A 19457-nucleotide genomic window follows, 5' to 3' on the forward strand; every position below is an offset into this window, starting at 1 on the left:
TAAAGTTCCATTATTAGGTTGCAATGGAAGATCTAGCGTCAGCAGAAAGACAATTGGAAGAACGGGAAATGTCTCTACGGAAAGTTAAGGAACAGTACGAAGCGGCTGTTTCAGAGAAGCAACAATTAACAGATGCCGCTAATATCTGTCTAAGAAAAATGACAGCAGCAACTCAACTTATTAATGGGTTAGGAGGTGAAAAGATTAGGTGGACCCAACAAAGTAAAGATTTTAAGGAGCAACTTGGTCGATTGGTTGGAGATGTTGTACTTGCTACAGGTTTCCTATCCTATTGTGGTCCTTACAATCAAGAATTTCGAAATAGTCTCTTTAATACGTGGATGGAAATATTAAAAAGCAAACAAATCCCTGTAACGGATAACTTAAACATAACAAACATGTTAGTTGAAAGTGCTACGATATCCGAATGGACACTGCAAGGACTTCCAAACGATGAGTTATCGGTTCAAAACGCTCTAATTGTAACTAAATCCAGCTCGTATCCTCTTTTAGTGGATCCACAAAGTCAAGGGAAAAACTGGATTAAAAATAAGGAATCTACAAATGAATTACAAATTACTTCATTGAATCACAAATACTTTCGAACTCATCTCGAAGATAGCTTATCTTTGGGTAGACCACTATTAATAGAGGACGTAGGCGTTGAATTAGATCCCGTAATAGATAATGTTTTGGAGAAAAACTTTATTAAATCTGGGTCTATAGAAAAAGTTATCGTAGGTGACAAAGAATGTGATGTAATGCCTGGATTTATGCTTTATATAACTACGAAATTACCTAACCCAGCCTATTCACCTGAAATAAGCGCAAAAACATCGATTATCGACTTTACAGTTACTATGCAAGGTCTCGAAGATCAGTTACTAGGAAGAGTTATATTAATGGAGAAATCAGATTTAGAAGAAGAACGAGTGGCTTTATTTGAATCAGTTATGAAAAACCAGAGGAGTATGAAAGAGCTTGAGAGTAATTTACTTTGTCGATTAACATCTTCGGAAGGTTCTTTAGTTGATGATGAAGCTTTAATTCAAGTTTTACAAATAACGAAATCAACTGCTGAAGAAGTTAATGAAAAATTAAAAGTGGCCGAAGTAACAGAAAGAAAGATAATTAAAGCCAGAGAAGAATTTAGAGCGGTGGCCGCGAGAGGGTCTATATTATACTTTTTAATTGTTGAGATGAGCAATGTCAACATCATGTACCAGAATTCTTTAAAACAGTTCCTCACCATATTTGATAACTCAATAACAAAATCTGCGAAGAGTAATATTACAGAGGAACGTATCAATATTATTCTCAAATATTTAACGCATGAAGTGTGGGCATTTACATTACGAAGCTTATACGAAAGGCACAAGTCACTGTTCACTCTCATGTTAGCCATGAAAATAGACTGCCAGCGAGGGCTTATCTCCCACGATGAATTCATGGCTTTCGTTAAAGGAGGAGCGTCACTAGATTTAAATGCGGTGACTCCTAAGCCTTTTAGATGGATTCTAGATATAACATGGCTAAATTTAGTAGAAATAAGCAAAATAAAATTCTTCTCTGAAGTCTTAAGCAAGGTAGACTTTCATGAAAACTATAAGCCAAAAATTTACATTTCATGTATAATAGTTATTTGGTGTAATTCATTTATTTTATTAATGATCTTAGATTTCAAGCAACGAAAAGGAATGGAGAGTTTGGTATGAAAAGGCGAAGCCGGAAGAAGAAACTATACCGAGTGGATTTCAGGAAAGTCTCGATGTATTCCGTAAACTTCTCTTAATCAGGTCATGGAGTCCGGACCGAACACTTTCACAGGCCAGAAAGTACATAGTAGGTAAGAAACGATCATGTAGAAAAGTAATTCTTAATTAAAGTAAAATGACCTTAGAAATTATCCTCGTGTGTGTCAAAATGCTCGTCGTTGAAGTTTCTAAGCTTTTTTCTTTTAAAGATTCATTGGGAGCTGAATATGGCGAAGGACGAATTCTTAATTTGGAAACCACGTGGGAGGAGTCAGAACCTCGTACTCCTTTGATATGTATTCTTTCCATTGGATCAGATCCATCGGCACAGATCGCATCATTAGCGAAATCAAAAGAAATAGGTATACTGTTGATGTTATATTCGATTTTTTTTTTGGTTCGACCGACAGATATAATATAAAAAATAATAATAATTTGCCAATATATCGTAATGTTTGTACTACTCGTACGTACTGCACGTCCTAAACACATTACACATTATTAATTTACGTAAATATATATTTTCTTTTATGTTGTTACTTTTAGTGCTAAAAGCCGTTTCTATGGGACAAGGTCAAGAAATTGTTGCTCGCAAAATGATATCGGATTCAATGAACGAAGGCGGCTGGGTTTTATTACAAAATATTCATCTATCATTACCGTTCTGTGTAGAGGCTATGGACGCACTCATAGAAACAGAACATATACAGGAATCATTTCGCCTATGGTTAACAACTGAAGTTCACACAGATTTTCCTATTGGACTTTTACAAATGGCTATTAAATTTACAAATGAACCTCCTCAAGGCATACGAGCTAGTATGAAAAGAACTTACCAAAATATAACACAGGACACACTTGATTACTCATCGTTATCACAGTGGCCTCCACTACTTTACGCCGTGGCATTTTTGCATACCATTGTTCAAGAAAGAAGGAAGTTCGGTCCACTAGGATGGAACATACCTTATGAATTCAATCAAGCGGACTATGCGGCAAGTGTACAGTTCATACAAAACCATCTTGATGAAATCGATCCTAAAAAGGGTATATCGTGGCCGACTATATGTTACATGCTCGGAGAGGTTCAGTACGGCGGTCGGGTCACGGACGATTTTGATAAACGCTTGTTAACCACATTTACTAACGTTTGGTTTTGTGATGTTTTGCTGAGACCTGGTTTTGAGTTCTATAAGGGATATAAAGTTCCTCAAACGAGAAACCTGCAAGGGTATGTCGACTATATAAATCAACTACCGCTAACAGACACACCCGAAGTATTTGGCCTGCATGGTAATGCAGACATAACTTATCAAATAAACAGTGCGAAGGACATTTTAGACACCATTTTAAGTGTGCAACCAAAAGAGGGTGGTAGTCAAGGCGGTGAAACGAGAGAAAGTATTGTTTATCGGTTGGCTGAGGATATGTTAGAAAAATTACCGAAACAATACATCAGTTTTGAAGTAAGAGATGCACTTCACAAGATGGGCGCTTTTCTTCCTATGAATATATTCTTGAGGTACTTTAAATTATAGCAAAACATATAGATTTACTATCTCTATTTTGTAATCCACCATAATATGAATTTAATATATAAACGTTTCAGACAAGAAATCGATCGCATACAACGGGTCATTAAAACTGTTCACACGACACTCTGTGACCTCAAGTTGGCAATCGACGGGACAATAATAATGAGTCAAGGCTTGCGAGAGTCACTTGACGCCATGTACGACGCTCGCATTCCTCAACAATGGCTAAAGGTGATATGTAGTTACAATTCAACACATATACTCCAGTATCACTAATAAAATTATGCTATAAATTATTATTTTCACGGTCAGCTAATCCTTGAAAGAAACTAGAGTCTTAGATGAAATAACGGGTATAGAGGAATTATAACCCATTAACATCTCAAGGCTTCATCTACACTGATTTGTCAGGCTTCGAAGATATGTGTATGCAAACATATGACTTTGTAAAACCTTTCGTGCCCCACTCGAGCTTCGACGGAGGGAGCGAGATTCTACTATACTATTCTAATACTTGTCACTTTAAATTCATCCAGAATCATCTTCTATTCATAATCTTAAATAATGTTACTTATCAGGTGTCATGGGAATCAGCGACATTAGGTTTTTGGTACACTGAGCTTTTAGAGCGCGAGCAACAGTACCGTGCGTGGTTGCGTAACGGAAGACCTCACGCTTTTTGGATGACCGGTTTCTTCAATCCGCAAGGATTTCTAACTGCAATGAGACAGGTAATTTTTATATAATATGTATGTATGTGTCCATTTCGAACTCAAAAACTGACAAAAAATGTTTTACAAATATATTTTCTAAAAGATTCTGAGTCGTATACTCTCTGCTATCTAGCTAAAACTGTTTCGTAACTACACATTATTGTTTTTGTTTTAGGAGGTTACACGCAGTCACAAGGGTTGGGCGCTAGATTCTGTTGTTCTGCAAAATCATATTACAAAATTTAATCGTGAAGACGTACACGAAGGGCCTACGGAAGGCGTATACGTGCACGGATTGTTCCTTGAAGGTATGTTTATTAACTACCTGTTATTAAAAGCTCCTCCGTAACGGTTAAATAGGACTAAATCTACAAATATAAATCTCTTTATTGTTTTGCAATTACGTATAGTTATCGTGTAATAATATTACATTACATAAAATATTATACAGGGGCATCACTTGATAGAAAATCTGGCAAGTTAATCGAATCGAAGCCTAAAGTACTGTACGAGCAAATGCCGGTTATCTACATATTCGCTATCAATACGACTGCCGGCAAGGATCCGCGGCTCTATGAGTGTCCCATATATAGAAAGCCGCAAAGAACAGACGCCAAATATGTAGGCTCTATTGACTTCGAAACCGACAGCAATCCGAGGCATTGGACTCTGAGGGGTGTAGCACTTTTATGCGATATAAAATAAACTAGAATTGCACAACATTTGTGTTTTATTTCAATAGTAAAAAGTTCGGTACCGTTCCTCAAGCGTCTTCACATAATATAGTAAAATAAAAGAAATTAAAAAAAATAACTTACAAAATAGAATAGAGCAAATTATTTGCAAAATGTATAATTCATAACAAAATTATTTATTTCATACAAAATTTAATTTTAAGCTAAATAGCTACCTACTAAAGATGCCGGGTTGTTTTGAATGATCACAGTCACTCTTACGAGCAGGTCAAAACAAAAAATAATAAAATAATACGTGATATAAAATAAAATGCGTCGCGATCGTGAGTAATATTTATGACACATAGATTCATGTTTTTATAAATTTATTCAATTTAATATTATTGTGGGATTTCATAAAACTTTATATTATATTGATATTTGAGTTTATTCTATGTAATAAGTACTTTTTTTATAAAATATTACAACTTAGATGCGAGTAATACAACTTCAATTTAAAATGAAAATTTTAACAGTAGGCTCTTAATTTTCTTCTTAAAAGGAAGGGAATTTTCGTACATAAAAATTCTAAATTTCGCAAAACTTTATAATGAAATATTTAATTAACTGCGATCTGTATCGTATTGATCCCTCGCGTAGGTATTCTGCAATACGGTCAACACACGCCACCCCCGGCCATCAAGTTTCTACCCTGGCTGAGTGCTATCGATTAAAAAAATTACGATTTAAAAAAAATAAGCCGGTTTTACGATTTTTTAACACAACACTAATGATGTAACTGCACAATTCTAGAGATAATAAAGTTTTTTACGAAACTAATAGTCATATTATACTAATTTCCGACCGCAGTAACATGTTTGTAATGTTTCATAATCATGTGTTGAGTAGTTAAGATGTGAAGCGTATCAAACAAAAACAATAAGATCACAATTAAATAATAAGTAAAGCCATCAATGCTCGTCGAAAATTATTTAAATATTTTGTGGGTAAATTGTTAGTCACATTAGTCATATTGATGAAGACAAAATAATTTATAAAATGTGATTATTTTGTTTTATGTTATTTGTTTAGTTTAAGCAGATGCGATTGCACCTGGCACCCAAACCTTGTTTATTTGCTTCTTCTATCAGATCACAGCATATCATGTTAAAAATTACGGAATATATAATTCCGTAATTTTTAATAAAATTACCTGAAGAAAAGGTTCGCTAATTCATATATAATATATATAATAGTCTAATATTTAACAAAAAAAAACTATCGCATAAAAGCTCTACGTTCGTAGCACATCCGTAGCCACCGACACAACTAAGTTTTATGCTACATTGCCAAATTATATTTACTGGAGAAAAATCGAGAAGACAACATAATTCAAATATTAATTTCGTAAAATTACAAAAATGGGGTTGCGGCCTACGTGGGAATCGAACCCACCACCTGCGCCAAATATCCCGCCGCTCTGACCACTGAGCTACTAGGCCTGGTACTAAAATGTTGAATTTTATGTCTGTTCCTGCAAATACTGAATCCAACAGGAGTAACACCCCTATATTGGATGCGGTCGTCGCTACACCTATGAAAATATGAAATAATTACTTCAGAGCAACACATTACAGGCTCAACACTCACATGGAGGTTCCAAGTTTTGGAACGGGATGGCGCGGTTATTGCATTCGTGGAAAAAATATTGTAACAAATCTTACTTTACGTGTTTTTAATTATATAATATTTTATTATTACACGTAACTTTAACTTAAATATTAGTGCTAATTATTATATTAATTCATTATCTCGGTTTTTGGTAGAAATTACCATGAGTATGATGATATAACGAATTACAAAGTAACAGACGGGATGGCTTGCAGAGAGCACGGAGAGTCTTTTGCTTATTATTTCTATATGTGTTTTATCGACAAATGTAAGCTCTACGTCCGTAGGCATCTGTGACTATAACTACGAGTAACTTTTTTATTAAGCTAAAATTACTTTTCAATAATTATATATAATAATGTATAGGTTAACTTAAAGATTTTTTACTTTATTTTATGACTTATTTCATTAAAATAAAGGGACAAATCTTTGACTGTCACTTCCAAGATTTTGGCCAAGTTGTCAGAAAAAGATAAATAAACAAAAGCAGAACAACATTTTGTCTATGATACCTATCTACGTCCTACGTTAGTTCGACGCGCTTTTCTACCAGGATACCATGAGATTGAGGATATATTTGCTCGAGCATCGCCATCTAGTAGTATTTTTGTGAATGACAATGTAATTTCGTCACAAATCCTTTGGCCTAGAGGGAAAACGCGTAGCTACGAAAAACAGTAATTCTCCACAAGCAAACAACGCAAAAAAATAGCGGTTTTACTTTGACTAAAAGGCTCTTACTATAAGAACTAAAGCTTCGTTATTTAAAAGAAAGAAAGAAAATTGACTACCACTTGAAAATTATACAGTTAAATTAATTACTAACTAACAATTTTCTATAATCATTTTAACCCGTTTAAACAAGATTTTATCACTGTTATTCAAAAGATATTCTTTCATTCTAACTAATTTTACTCTAAACAAAAAGGTTTAATTCTAATACAAGATAAGTTAAAATTATTTTTACCTTCTGTCCAATTTTCAACCATCTAACATTTTTTTTCACAAAGTTATAAACAAAAACGTGTCTCACCCTTTCAACCCTTTTTAAAATTTTAATTTGTTATTATTTTAATGTCCCAAACCACATAACAAAAAATCACAATAATACTAATAACTTGACCTTTATGGGCTATGTTAACTGACCTAGCAGTAGTAAAGTCAAAAAGATAAAAAACTACTCAAATATTTATTTAGTAAAATTACTAAAAATGGGGTTGCGGCCTACGTGGGAATCGAACCCACCACCTGCGCCAAATATCCCGCCGCTCTGACCACTGAGCTACTAGGCCATGTATTACAAATGTTGAAATTTTCATTATATACTGCGAAAACTAAATTTTACACGAGTACCACCGCTTTATTTATTCTTACCTTATAAGAAATATGACGTAATTGTTGTAGGCTCCGTAGAGCAACACATTACAGGCTCAACACTCACATAGAGGTTCCAAGATTTGAAACGGAAGGGCGCGGCTATTGCATATGCGGAACAAATATTGTAATTGTAGAAATATTTTAGTAAAAATGACTTAATGTATTTTGAATTATAATCTATTTTTATCTTATATAGTAGTAATACTTTTTATTAAATTTGTTTTTCGTTTTATTTTAAGGCAAAGGTTTGTCGGACTACCATATCGGTTACTGGTGGGTAAGTGGGTAAGTGGCCACCACTGCCGATAGGCATGGCCTCCTGCCTACGGTTACACGACCTCACTCACACGTTAAACAGAAATGAAACAAATATTGGTGCTCTGTGGTTAAATATATGAAGAATAGGTACCATATAGGTTTGCACAAAACCCTATGGCCAAGATTTTTTTCAAATGTATGTATCTTAATCATATATTTCATCGACGCCTGTTAGCGCTACGCCGTAGCACATTTGTATCCAACGCTACAACACCTATACAAGTAACTTTTTAAATTTGTTATTAAATTTATTTATTGTTGTTATGTTTTAAATTTACTTCTCTATATTGCCATTTTAACGAACGTCATTAATATATGTTACACATTAGGTGTTCAAAATTGTTTTTGAGTGGTTGTTTGTTTTTTCTTTGCAGTTTATCAGCACCATTTGTTTATTTAAATTTGACTATCACTTCAAAACTTTACGCTAAGTTATCAACAAAAAGTCGAAACGTGGACGTCTATACGCTCTCCACCCGTAGCCACAACTACAACAACTACATACGTAAATTTTCACTTTTGATGAAGTTAAAAAATACTTCTTATAATTATGTAATATAATATAAAGATATTCTTAAAGATTTCTTAATTTAAATACTGGATTTAACAATATTTTAAGAGCGAATTGGTATTTATTTTTTGGCTTTTGAGTAAAATTGTTAATTTTAAATTTTGATTCTCACTTCAAAACTTTTGACCAAGATGTTAATAAACAAGGAGAAGAAAAATGCTTGTCTATGATGCCTATCTACTCTCTATAATAGTTCGACGCGCTTTTCTACCAGGATACCATGAGATTTGAGAATATATGTATTCGTCGTGATGCATCGCCATCTATTAGTATTTCTATGGATGACAGAGTAATCTCATCACAAGTTATTTGGCTTAGAGAGAAAATGCGAAACTATTAAAAAAACATATTACATTGTAAATAATTTACGACATTAAAAGCTTATTTCCTGCGAATAATTTATAAATTTGTTTTTGAGTACGAATGTTGCAAAACGCCATCTCACTGTATTTAATGTCAGTTAGTACAAAAAGTTAAGTTAGTACATTTTGTCTCTTGCGTATTACTTTCGTCATTGGTTCAATAAATACACGCTCATTAGTTTTAGTATTTAAAACTCAAAGAGGATTTAAAACTAATTACGACATATTTTAATTAATGTTTTATTATTATTATTACTTTTTTTTTAATGTTTTAGCAGTTAATTATATTTTTTATATTTCAATTAATGTAAAGTAATAATGTGTACCAATTTATATTTGTATGCCCAGTGGCGAAATTTTTGTTGTTTTCAAAAATTTTACAAATAAAGAATTTGAATTTGAGTATAAATCCCGTAATCCCGAACAAAAACACTCGTTAAATTTTTTTTGAAACTTTTCTTAATTTTTGTCATATATTGAAATTTATGAAATATTCAAATTTCAGTAAAAAAATATCTTGATCATATAATGATTACTTTTTATAAAATAAAAAACCTAATAAGATATCGAAATGTCTGTAACATCTATTATACATAAAATTTTCTTCGCAATGGGTTAATTTCAAAGATTCCAATATGGAAAAACAGACTTAATACGTAGTCATAGTACAGGTGCTGTACAGGCGCTGAAAGAGAAGGGAAGTACCAGGACAGTAGCATAACATGAGAGCTTCGTGAATAAATGTAAAAACGAGATATCACGCATTCCATTTCTATCCTTTTCACACGTACACAGGTTTGATGTACGGTTAACTACCTATATACTATAAACTTAATATAATCAGAGGTCCACTGAAACTTCACGTTTGATAATTGTGAAGAAAACCTGCATGTTTTAGATGAAAGTTTGCCTTACGTGAATTGTACATCAATCCATCTTAAAAGCTCTACGTTCGTAGCACATCTGTAGCCCCTCAACTAAGTTTTTAACATTACTGCTAAATTTTTATTCTAGTAAAGTCGAGAAGTTATATCAACAACATTAGTTGCGAATAAAACATTATTACTGTTCCCGGTAATACCAAATCTAACAGGAGTAACACCGCTATATATAATATAAAAATACCGCTATATATAATAGAATATATTGGATGCGGTCGTCGCTACACCTACGAAAATATGAAATAATTATTACAGAGCAACACATTACAGGCTTAACACTTCCATGGAGGTTCCAAGTTTTGAAACGGGATGGCGCGGTTATTATATTCGTGGATCAAACATTGTAATAATACAAATATTTTTATAAGATTGTTTTTAATTATTATTTTATTCTTATCTTGTACATTTTCATAAAACCCACTTGTTGGTTTGGGGCCACATCGCCCATCAAACCGAATCACAACAATACTAAGTATTACTGCAGTAAGGAGTGGGCGTCACTTCGTCAAGTCAAGCAACGTCAAGCTTTCACAGAGCCTCACCACCAAGATTATTATTTACCATACAATATATGTAATTGTCTTTGTCATCGACGATTACACGCTCTACGCGCGTAGCACATCCATAACTACCGCTATGACACCTATAGATATAAATTAACAAAAACGTTAAAAACCGTGTCGTTACCTCGTCTCCTATTTACCCATATATCTTTGTTGCTAACCCACCTCTTCGATTTGGCATTTTCTTATATAATGTAAACTAGTAATGTCAATCGCTTATCCGTCAACGAGATGGGAAAGTAATCTATCGTTGGTCGAAGATAGATGGTACTTATCATTGATTGTGAAACGTATACTAACGATAGATAAATTCTAAATGACAATCGGGGATAGCGATCTATCTGTAATCTTATATAGGTTATTAAAAAAGGGGGGTTAAATATTTCTATTATCAATGTTTAAGTCGATATTTGCTGAGAACGGTATCCAAATAATTAAATGTTTAATCGTCTGTGGCGCTTAAATATTAATTTTAAAGAATATAATAATATATTCTAAATTATAATACCTTAATTTTTCACTCATTCTTTTATTTATTTTTTTATTTATCAAATAACTGAACAACTGTAACTAACTTAAAGTACTCTAAAATAATTTAATATCGATATTTGTAATAACAATAAGTATAACCTACAAATATATTTAATTATTGCAATTAAATAATAGTAATAATAATAAAAGAGCTTTATGTTACGAGAGTAACCTTAGCCTTCAAGACGGTTTATGACATTTGATTCTATATCATAATTTATATCACATTATTATTGCATAATATTATTAATATAGCAGGAGCTATTGAATCTACTTTATTATATACAATTATTATTGTAATTAATTGATCAATAATTTGTAAAACTGTAATTAATATTATTTTATATGGCATAGCATTTAATACTGGCATGTAACACTATTTCTTATTTAAAATATTATTGAGCTGTCAACATAAAACAATTGGACTATAGCGTGGGGCATTCTAACGAAAGATAGAGACATTGAAGCATCATTGTAAAACGATAATATTATTTTGGCCATCCCGAACTACTGAAATTACATTTATTTATTCCACAAACATAAATTGTAACCACCAAAATTTAGCATATTAAAGTAAATTAAACTATTTTAATTTGTGGACCCCCTCAGGGTAAAAGCCTCCTCCAAAGAACTCCATTTGGTTCTGTTTTTGGCAGAGGTCATCCAGTCACTGATGATGATGATATAATTTGAAATAGAATTAAGTAGAATTTTTCCAATTTTTAATTTTTCGACTATGATCTGCTGGCGCTTAAATGCGAGTTTTGACCCTAAAAAGTATTCTATGTTGCACCTCTAATACCCATTCATAAGAAACAAAAAAGTTCTAGCCTTTAGCGATGACTTAAGTTTGAATAGAATCAAATAAAATATTACGAATGTTTTAATTTCTCTACCATGATGTTTTTTATTTCTCTACCATGTTCTGCTGGTACGTAAATGCGAGTTTTGGACTCGGAACCACTTCCACATTACATTTCTGATACCGATGTGTCAGGAACTAAAGAATTCAGGCCATCAGGCACGATCAGAATGTAAATTACATTGATATAACAAAAAATTGGCTTTTCAACAGCTCTACCATGATTTGCTGATTCTGAAACGCAATTTTTCGACTCGAAATGAGTTTTTGTATCAGATCCCACAGCTGTGTGTGTCTGTGATAATGGAGGGAGTTCTAGCCTTTAGTGTTGATTATTATAATTTTTAACCATTGAATTTTAGTTGTCCGTTAAGTTAATAGCTCTACCATGATTTGCTGACAGTAAAATATTTGTTTTAACTTAATTACGAGTTTTAATTGATATTTATCATTATTTTATATCAGAAACAAAAGAGTTCCTGCTTTTAAAAATGTTTTCAAACGTTTAAAACGGTTTTTTCCCCGTAAAAACACCGGAACTATTTTTAAAAAGTATCAGGAACTATAGAACTCAGCTACATGCGCTTAGATATCCTATTTATTTTTGATCTGCTGGGAAATGATATGCTACGGGAAGTTAGCAGATCATTTCGTCGACAATTTTTTTTTAAGGTAAAAACGCCAGAACTATTCCTAAAAACTATCAGGAACTATAGAACTCTTCTGCATGCTAACAGAACTCACATTTAATTGTGATCTGCTGGACAATGATCTGCTAAGTTCACACACATCTCATTATGCAATTAAATAGTTATATAAAAATCAAAAGGCTTTGTTTTATTCCTCCTACCCCCTTTTGTAAATATATCAAGGTGAATACTTCTATAGAATAATTGATTATTTTTTTATTAATATAATATATATGGTAAGTACGAATTTAAATGTATCAATTTTTTTTAACAAAGTAGACATAATACAGTTGTCCTCTCCAATAATATGTCACGAGAATAATTTTATAAAATAAAATTTGTGCATAGCATCGCAACCTGGACTTTTTTGTGACTATGTTATCTCGTCACAAATCTTCGGCCTATAGGTAAAATGCAAAACTGTTAAAAATGATGTATTTTTTTTTATAAATTAAACTCATGTACTCCTAATATATCATAATTATTTTTAACTCGACCAATATTATTAAGTAAGTAAATGTAACGCATCACGGTTTTTTCCAATTAGCGGTTAAGCGCTACAACCATGATTATGAAGACACCGCAATTTTTTAATTTGTATTAAAAAATTCGGTGTGACAATAAGTTACGATGAATTTTTGAAAATGGAAAAAAAAAACAAGTTTTTTGAAATACTCGAGAGAGTCAGATTTTCATAGGGGAGGTTTATCTCGGTATCTTGAGAGGATATTTTTTTTATTCTGACAAAAATGTTGGTGGGTTCTCTTAATCTGAGCGAAAAAGGATTTTGTGGTACTTTTTTTTCTTTTTTTCTCCTTGATAAAACGAAATTGAATAATATACATACATGAAACTATACATGTTAATAATACTTTTGTATACAGATACGCGTAACTTTTTCCGAATCCACGAAATTTGTCGAAAAGCTTTAGAAAAAAAAATTGAGATATAATAAAAGTCACATAATTTAATCGTCGTTATTTCATATCATTTTTTTTAACACCCTCAGTTTTCGAGATATACTCAAAAAACCGGGAGTTTGAGTTTTTATGACGATTCAAGTCAAAACGTATCTTAGTACAAAAATGTAGAGACCTTTTTTGTGTAAAATAAAATAACCTATTTTGTTTATTTAAACTTTTTTTTTTGTAAAATATATCGTTCGCGACTAATATGCCGCAACGCGTTCTTAGGAAAACGAAATGGCTCCTCCACACTTCCGGTCATGCGGAAACCGGCGGATTTTGTATTTTTAGTAAGTTTTAGATTATATTCTTCAAAATAAAAAATCACGCTCGAGAATGCCGAATTAACGTTTTTTTTTTCAAGTTGGCGACCCTATAACTCGGCGGCGTCAAGGACTTATTGTCAGATTAGTTCAATTTAGTCTTTAAACATTAACATCAATATAGAGCTAAATACTTTACAAGGTTGTTCTATTTGGTCTAAGGCATCTCTCATATCTTAACTGCCACGCTCGAGTATTGCCGAAAATTCCCCGATTCGCCTCCATAACCATGTGCCCTAATGTGCTCGACATGTGCTGCCATGTGCAAATATTAAAAAAATAGGTATTTTTTCCAATATCACAAAGAAAATATAAAATTGACTGTTTTTTTAAGTCCACATTTTCGAAGTCTCGCCTTTGGCTCGGTACGATTTTTTATACGTAGTATGATGTAGTTCAGCTCGCCCCGTGTTGTGTTATATACTATTTTCGAGCATTTTCATTTTTTCCATCTGCACGTAAAATAGCACATCCTGGGAAAATTTTGGCACAGCTATTCTCTTTCGAAAATGTTGACTTAAAACGCAGTCAATTTTGTTTTTTCTTTGTGATATTGTAAAAAACAATCCTTTTTTTTCAACATTTGCACATGGCAGCATGTGTCGAGCACATTACGGCACAGTTTTAATAAGTTCGATGAAGTAAAGTAGCGAAGGCAACCGGACATAAAAATTGCTGTCATCGTAATGGACATGCTACAAACGCAAGACGCACGCACTATGGTTGAAAACCGCGAAACCGCGGTTATGTTGCTCATGAATATCAATAGTGCGTGCGCGCCAACTAAATTCTATGGATTACAATTTTTGTCGCAGTTTTACCCGCGAGCAGGTTCCGTAAAAAGATTTCAATAATATAATTTCATCATAAGTTTTATGTTTGGCATCGCGTTTGCGACACCAACTTATCTTTTATAGTTAATTTCATGATTCACGTATGACATACCGAATGAAATACATATTAATTAAAATATTTAATTTATAAACCACATGAACCTATCAAATTCATACGTTTTAAATTTTTCCACGTCCCACCTACAAATCAATTATATTCAACAAATGATATTCAGCGCATTACTTCTACCTCAATAATATTATGAAATTGAAGTTGACATATAACTGATTCATAGAAGTTTTTTAATTTCGTCATATAACACCAAGACGAAGGCACCACCGGCACCTCTCAAAACATTAGAGAAAGCCCCCTTAAAGAAGGCGCCAGGCCCTTCTGTGCGGAGGATAGTAGCCCAGCAGTGCAGAGTGCTTTTGTACTGACGCTCGTGTACTGGGCGACCCGACTGCATCATCATTCGCCGCCTCACAGTGTCCAAAGGATATGATGTTATACCCGCGATCGTAGTTACCGTCTAAAAAAGACAAATATACACAAGATCATAATACACTAATATCAGAGATCACAACACACTAATACGTCGGGAGGCCATTCTCTACACGCCCTAAATAACTAGCGTCGATAAGATCGGGAGACACCTGGCATGAAAAAGATGACGATAGTCGCATTTACGTATCACGCTGAACTTTGAACCAAAAAATCTTATGTCTTGTTCATACACACAAGCTGACTTGTGCTGAATTACAAGATATACCTTTACTAGTTATAGGACTATTCCACCTCCTTTTATTATCTTTCTGATGAAAATATCCCTTGATGTAGCCACAGGATAGTATACTGAGATTTTGTCAAAAGCCCTTTCAATCATTTGTGATGACATTGTCTCCTTATTCACAATTTTTTTATTGACATTAATCAAAAAAAAATTACCTGCGCTATAAGCCAAGTGAAAAATATCGAAGTGTTCTTCGGATCAACCAACATTCCTCGAGCCGTATCAAACAATCCAAAATACGTTGCTCGATAAATAATAATACCCTGTACGGACACCACGAATCCTCTGTACCAGCCCATGGGTCCGTCTGTTTTTAAGGTTTTCATTAAACAATCAACTAGACCATTAAATTCTTTCGCTTTGCCTTTTCCGACGTCTGCTGCTAATCTTAAAGGATTAATATTGATTTTAGTTATTGTAACTCATTCATTAATAAAATTAAAGTTTTTGTAAAATGTTTGATATTTTATCCACCTGGTTCGAGCAAAATCCAATGGATAGACGAAGCACAAGGACGTCGCTCCTGCTGCCCCACCAGAGGCTAAGTTACCGGCAAAATATTTCCAGAACTGGGTGTTTTTGTCGACACCCTCAAGAAATATTTTTTTGTATACATCCTTAAACGCAAAATTCAACGCTTGCGTGGGAAAATACCGAATAACATTCGCTAAATTTCCTCGCCAGAGTGATCCGATGCCCTGCTCCTTCGGTATGCGAATAAATGCGTCAACAATTCCTAAAAGTACATCATATTATATATATATATATATACACTCAGCAAAACACGTAAGACTTAAGCTTGTATTGCTTATACCTTTGTATCTTTTATCCTCAGCTATCTGTTTCGACACGTGTTGCACTTGCAATATTAACTTCACCCTCTCCATGGGCGCCATTGCAGTTTTAGACACAGCGGCCGACACACCACCTGCGATAAAATCTTTTAGGAAAGCACTGGAGTCGGCCTTCGGAGCGCCCTCTTTTTTATCTTTCGACATGGTGTGAGTATCTTGTATTTATTTAACTTCAAAGATCATCACAGTTGCACGTGTCAATGTTATTAATCGTACTTTCCTCAAAACTTGACACGATAATTAAATTTTACTCTAAAAATATGTGATGATAATAAATAAGTATGACAGAAACTTATAAAAGACGGATGGCATACTTTTAAATGTTCGAAATTAGAATAAGTGAAATACAGAAGCGTGATGGCTGGTTATGATTATGAATTTATTTATTTAATAAATTATTATTTTGTTTACTTATTTAAAGTTTCAACAAAATTTATTCTATTCGATTTATATTATTTCATTACATTCTTTAATATTTGAAATTACAAGCGTCGATTTGAAAAATATGTTTTACAACAACAAACTTCAGTGATAGAAGAATACAAAAAATGTCGAAAATACTTTCATAATTGAGCAATTTTATTTAAAAACTCCACCTGACTGTTCTGAAGGGCAACTGAATGCTGACACCACCACACTTCCGCATTATCTTTTCGTTTGTAAGAATAGACAAATGCAAAAGAGATAGAAATATAAAATTCTTTTAAATTCGTGCTGACTTATATATTTAGCAGTTGTGCCAACTGCTTTTGCAAATGTTTCTTGAGACTGATTCATATGTAAGACGAAACAAAAACTACTCAAAAAATTACTAGTATGTGTAAGGCACATTGGTTGAAATATGATACAGTTTAATTGGAGGTATCATTCAGCGGTATTTAATCAATAATATATAATAATCCCGATGCCGCTACATGTAGTATCGGAATACTTGGTGTTGATATTTCGAGTCTCGTTCAGTTCCGCGGTCAATTGGAAGGCAAAGCCAAATTGGCTTTAAAAAAAGCTCGGTGTGCTCAGCAAGGCGAGACAGTGTTTCACGTCGGCCCATCGAATAAAACTTTACAAGGCGCAAGTTCGGCCTCACATGGAGTACTGCTCTCACCTCTGGTCGGGTGCTCCCCAGTACCAGCTCCTTCCATTTGACCGCATCCAACGTAGAGCGGCTCGAGTTATCGACGATCGAGCCCTTTCCGATCTCCTTGATCCTTTGGCTTTGCGTAGGGATGTTGGATCACTCTGCATCTTCTACCGAATTTTTCAGGGGGAATGTTCCGAGGAATTGTTCGGATTAATCCCGGCTGCTGAATTTCACCTTCGGACATTTCGTCAAAATTCTAAGTTTCACCCCCAACACCTTGATGTCCGAAAATCCACAACAGCGCGATTTCTTCGACATTTTCTGCCTCGCACAACCACTGTGTGGAACCATCTTTCGCCGGCGTTTTTTCCGAACCGATACGACATGGGAATCTTCAAGAAAAGAGCGAACTCCTTTCTTTAAGGCTGGCAACACACCTGCAAGCCCCCTGGTGTTGCAGATGTCCATGGGCGGTGGTAGTCACTTTCCATCCGGTGAGCCTTGAAACTGCCAGAAAACATTATAGAAAGTTAAATAAGACTCTCCAATTGCAAAAGGTTGAAGTAAGTCCCAACTGCTGTTAGTTCGTCTAATGATGTTATGAACGACTTTCTAATTACTGCCACATCCGACTCAGACCTCAGACGCGCCCCAGACCTCGTACCCCTGTACGAGTGAATCCCTTGGGTTCATCAAAAGTTTTGAAAAGATCATTTACAGGATGAACATCCTAACCTTGAAAGTTAACTGGCACACAAAATTTTGTGTATGTAAGTGGAAACATGAAAAAATAAAATTGAAAATGATTTTCTTTGGGCTGTTTTCAGCATTTGAAAATTTAGAAATTTATTAGGAACTAGCGACCCGCACCGTCGTCGCACAGGTGCAATGCTGATACTAAATATACTACAGATTTTATCTTGTTTCTTTACTATATTGTCCATGTATTATATATAAAAACCTTCCTCTCGAAACATTCTATCTATTAAAAAAAAACACATCAATTGCTATTGCGTAAGTTTAAAGATCTAAGCATACATGGGGACAGAAGCGGTAAACAACTTTGTTTTATACTATGCAATTATATAATGATGATGATAATAATACTGAAGTTTTCAGCATGACTAGTCTTATCGTGAGTGTTATTAAATACATATGTACATATGTTCGCATTTACAACACAACGGCTACATTGAATTAGACAAAGTTCAAAGTAATAAAATCTAGTTATATTTGAAAGTAAAAGATTTTTTTGATAATAGACGCATGACAGTTTTTCGTATTTCTAATAAATAAAATGAGGGACTTTCGTACAAACTGTCGTCCCTTATGGAATGGATTTTAAAAAGTGTTAAAACTAGGTACTGTCTTTTAGTAAACCAGATGCTAAATATCGATTTACACATTAGTAACTTAAAAATAGCGAACTTATGCTTAGTCACCTTACGTGACGCATCAAAAACTATAAATAACAATTTACATAATTCTATCTTAAACTGTAACATCATACCATAAGGGACAAATTTAAAATATCGTCGATATCACCCAACGATGTTGACTTTATAAGAACGCTTTGACGGATAAATATTATAGATTTGCGTGCATTTACTCAAAATAGCAGTTTAACTTTAAATAATAATGAAGTTATATGCAATCCTTTATATTAATTTTCATCCCTTTATTTGATGAATTTTCTAAAGGTGCTTTGAAATCTGTCTTTAAATCATTAACATAAATCTGTTCAATTATTATTACGAATTTCCCTACAAAATATCATCCCCCATTTAGTCACGCGCAGGAGCTACATTACAAGAAATCCTTCTCGAGTGTACCTTCTTTTCATGCGAAAATCATGTGCAAAATTCATCTCGTTAGACCCACCTACTAAGGCTGTGTATATGTGTATAGTACATGTAGAACAAAAAATTCCTTTCCGCACTAGCTTGGTATATTTTTGTATTCTATTTTATTCTCCCTACTTTATATTTTCTTAAAATAATTAAAAATAAAATGTTAATTTAATAATAAGTCTAAAAATGTAAGCAA

General features: G+C 33.6%; 2 protein-coding genes across 2 annotated transcripts in view; one reads left to right on the top strand and one right to left on the bottom strand.

The window, feature by feature from the left end:
* Positions 1–4714, top strand: part of LOC124543404 (dynein axonemal heavy chain 5) — a 101544-nt gene extending 96830 nt beyond the window's left edge. The window contains exons 42-49 of the mRNA XM_047121620.1: positions 18–1586; positions 1678–1846; positions 1964–2116; positions 2301–3276; positions 3364–3520; positions 3868–4020; positions 4178–4310; positions 4454–4714. Of these exons, the coding sequence (XP_046977576.1) occupies positions 18–1586; positions 1678–1846; positions 1964–2116; positions 2301–3276; positions 3364–3520; positions 3868–4020; positions 4178–4310; positions 4454–4707 (3564 nt within the window). The 3' untranslated portion in view covers positions 4708–4714. The remainder of the gene's footprint in view (positions 1–17; positions 1587–1677; positions 1847–1963; positions 2117–2300; positions 3277–3363; positions 3521–3867; positions 4021–4177; positions 4311–4453) is intronic.
* A 10101-nt stretch (positions 4715–14815) lies between these two features.
* LOC124543123 (ADP,ATP carrier protein-like) lies at positions 14816–16616 on the bottom strand. Its single transcript, XM_047121184.1, has 4 exons — positions 16291–16616; positions 15951–16212; positions 15632–15863; positions 14816–15215 (listed from the first exon to the last, which is right to left on the bottom strand). The coding sequence occupies exons 1-4, from the start codon at positions 16472–16474 to the stop codon at positions 14973–14975; spliced, it is 921 nt and encodes a 306-aa protein (XP_046977140.1). The 5' UTR covers positions 16475–16616; the 3' UTR covers positions 14816–14972.
* Between the last annotated feature and the right edge of the window lie 2841 nt (positions 16617–19457).

Source organism: Vanessa cardui, chromosome Z, assembly GCF_905220365.1.
Source record: "Vanessa cardui chromosome Z, ilVanCard2.1, whole genome shotgun sequence".
NCBI lineage: Eukaryota > Metazoa > Arthropoda > Insecta > Lepidoptera > Nymphalidae > Vanessa > Vanessa cardui.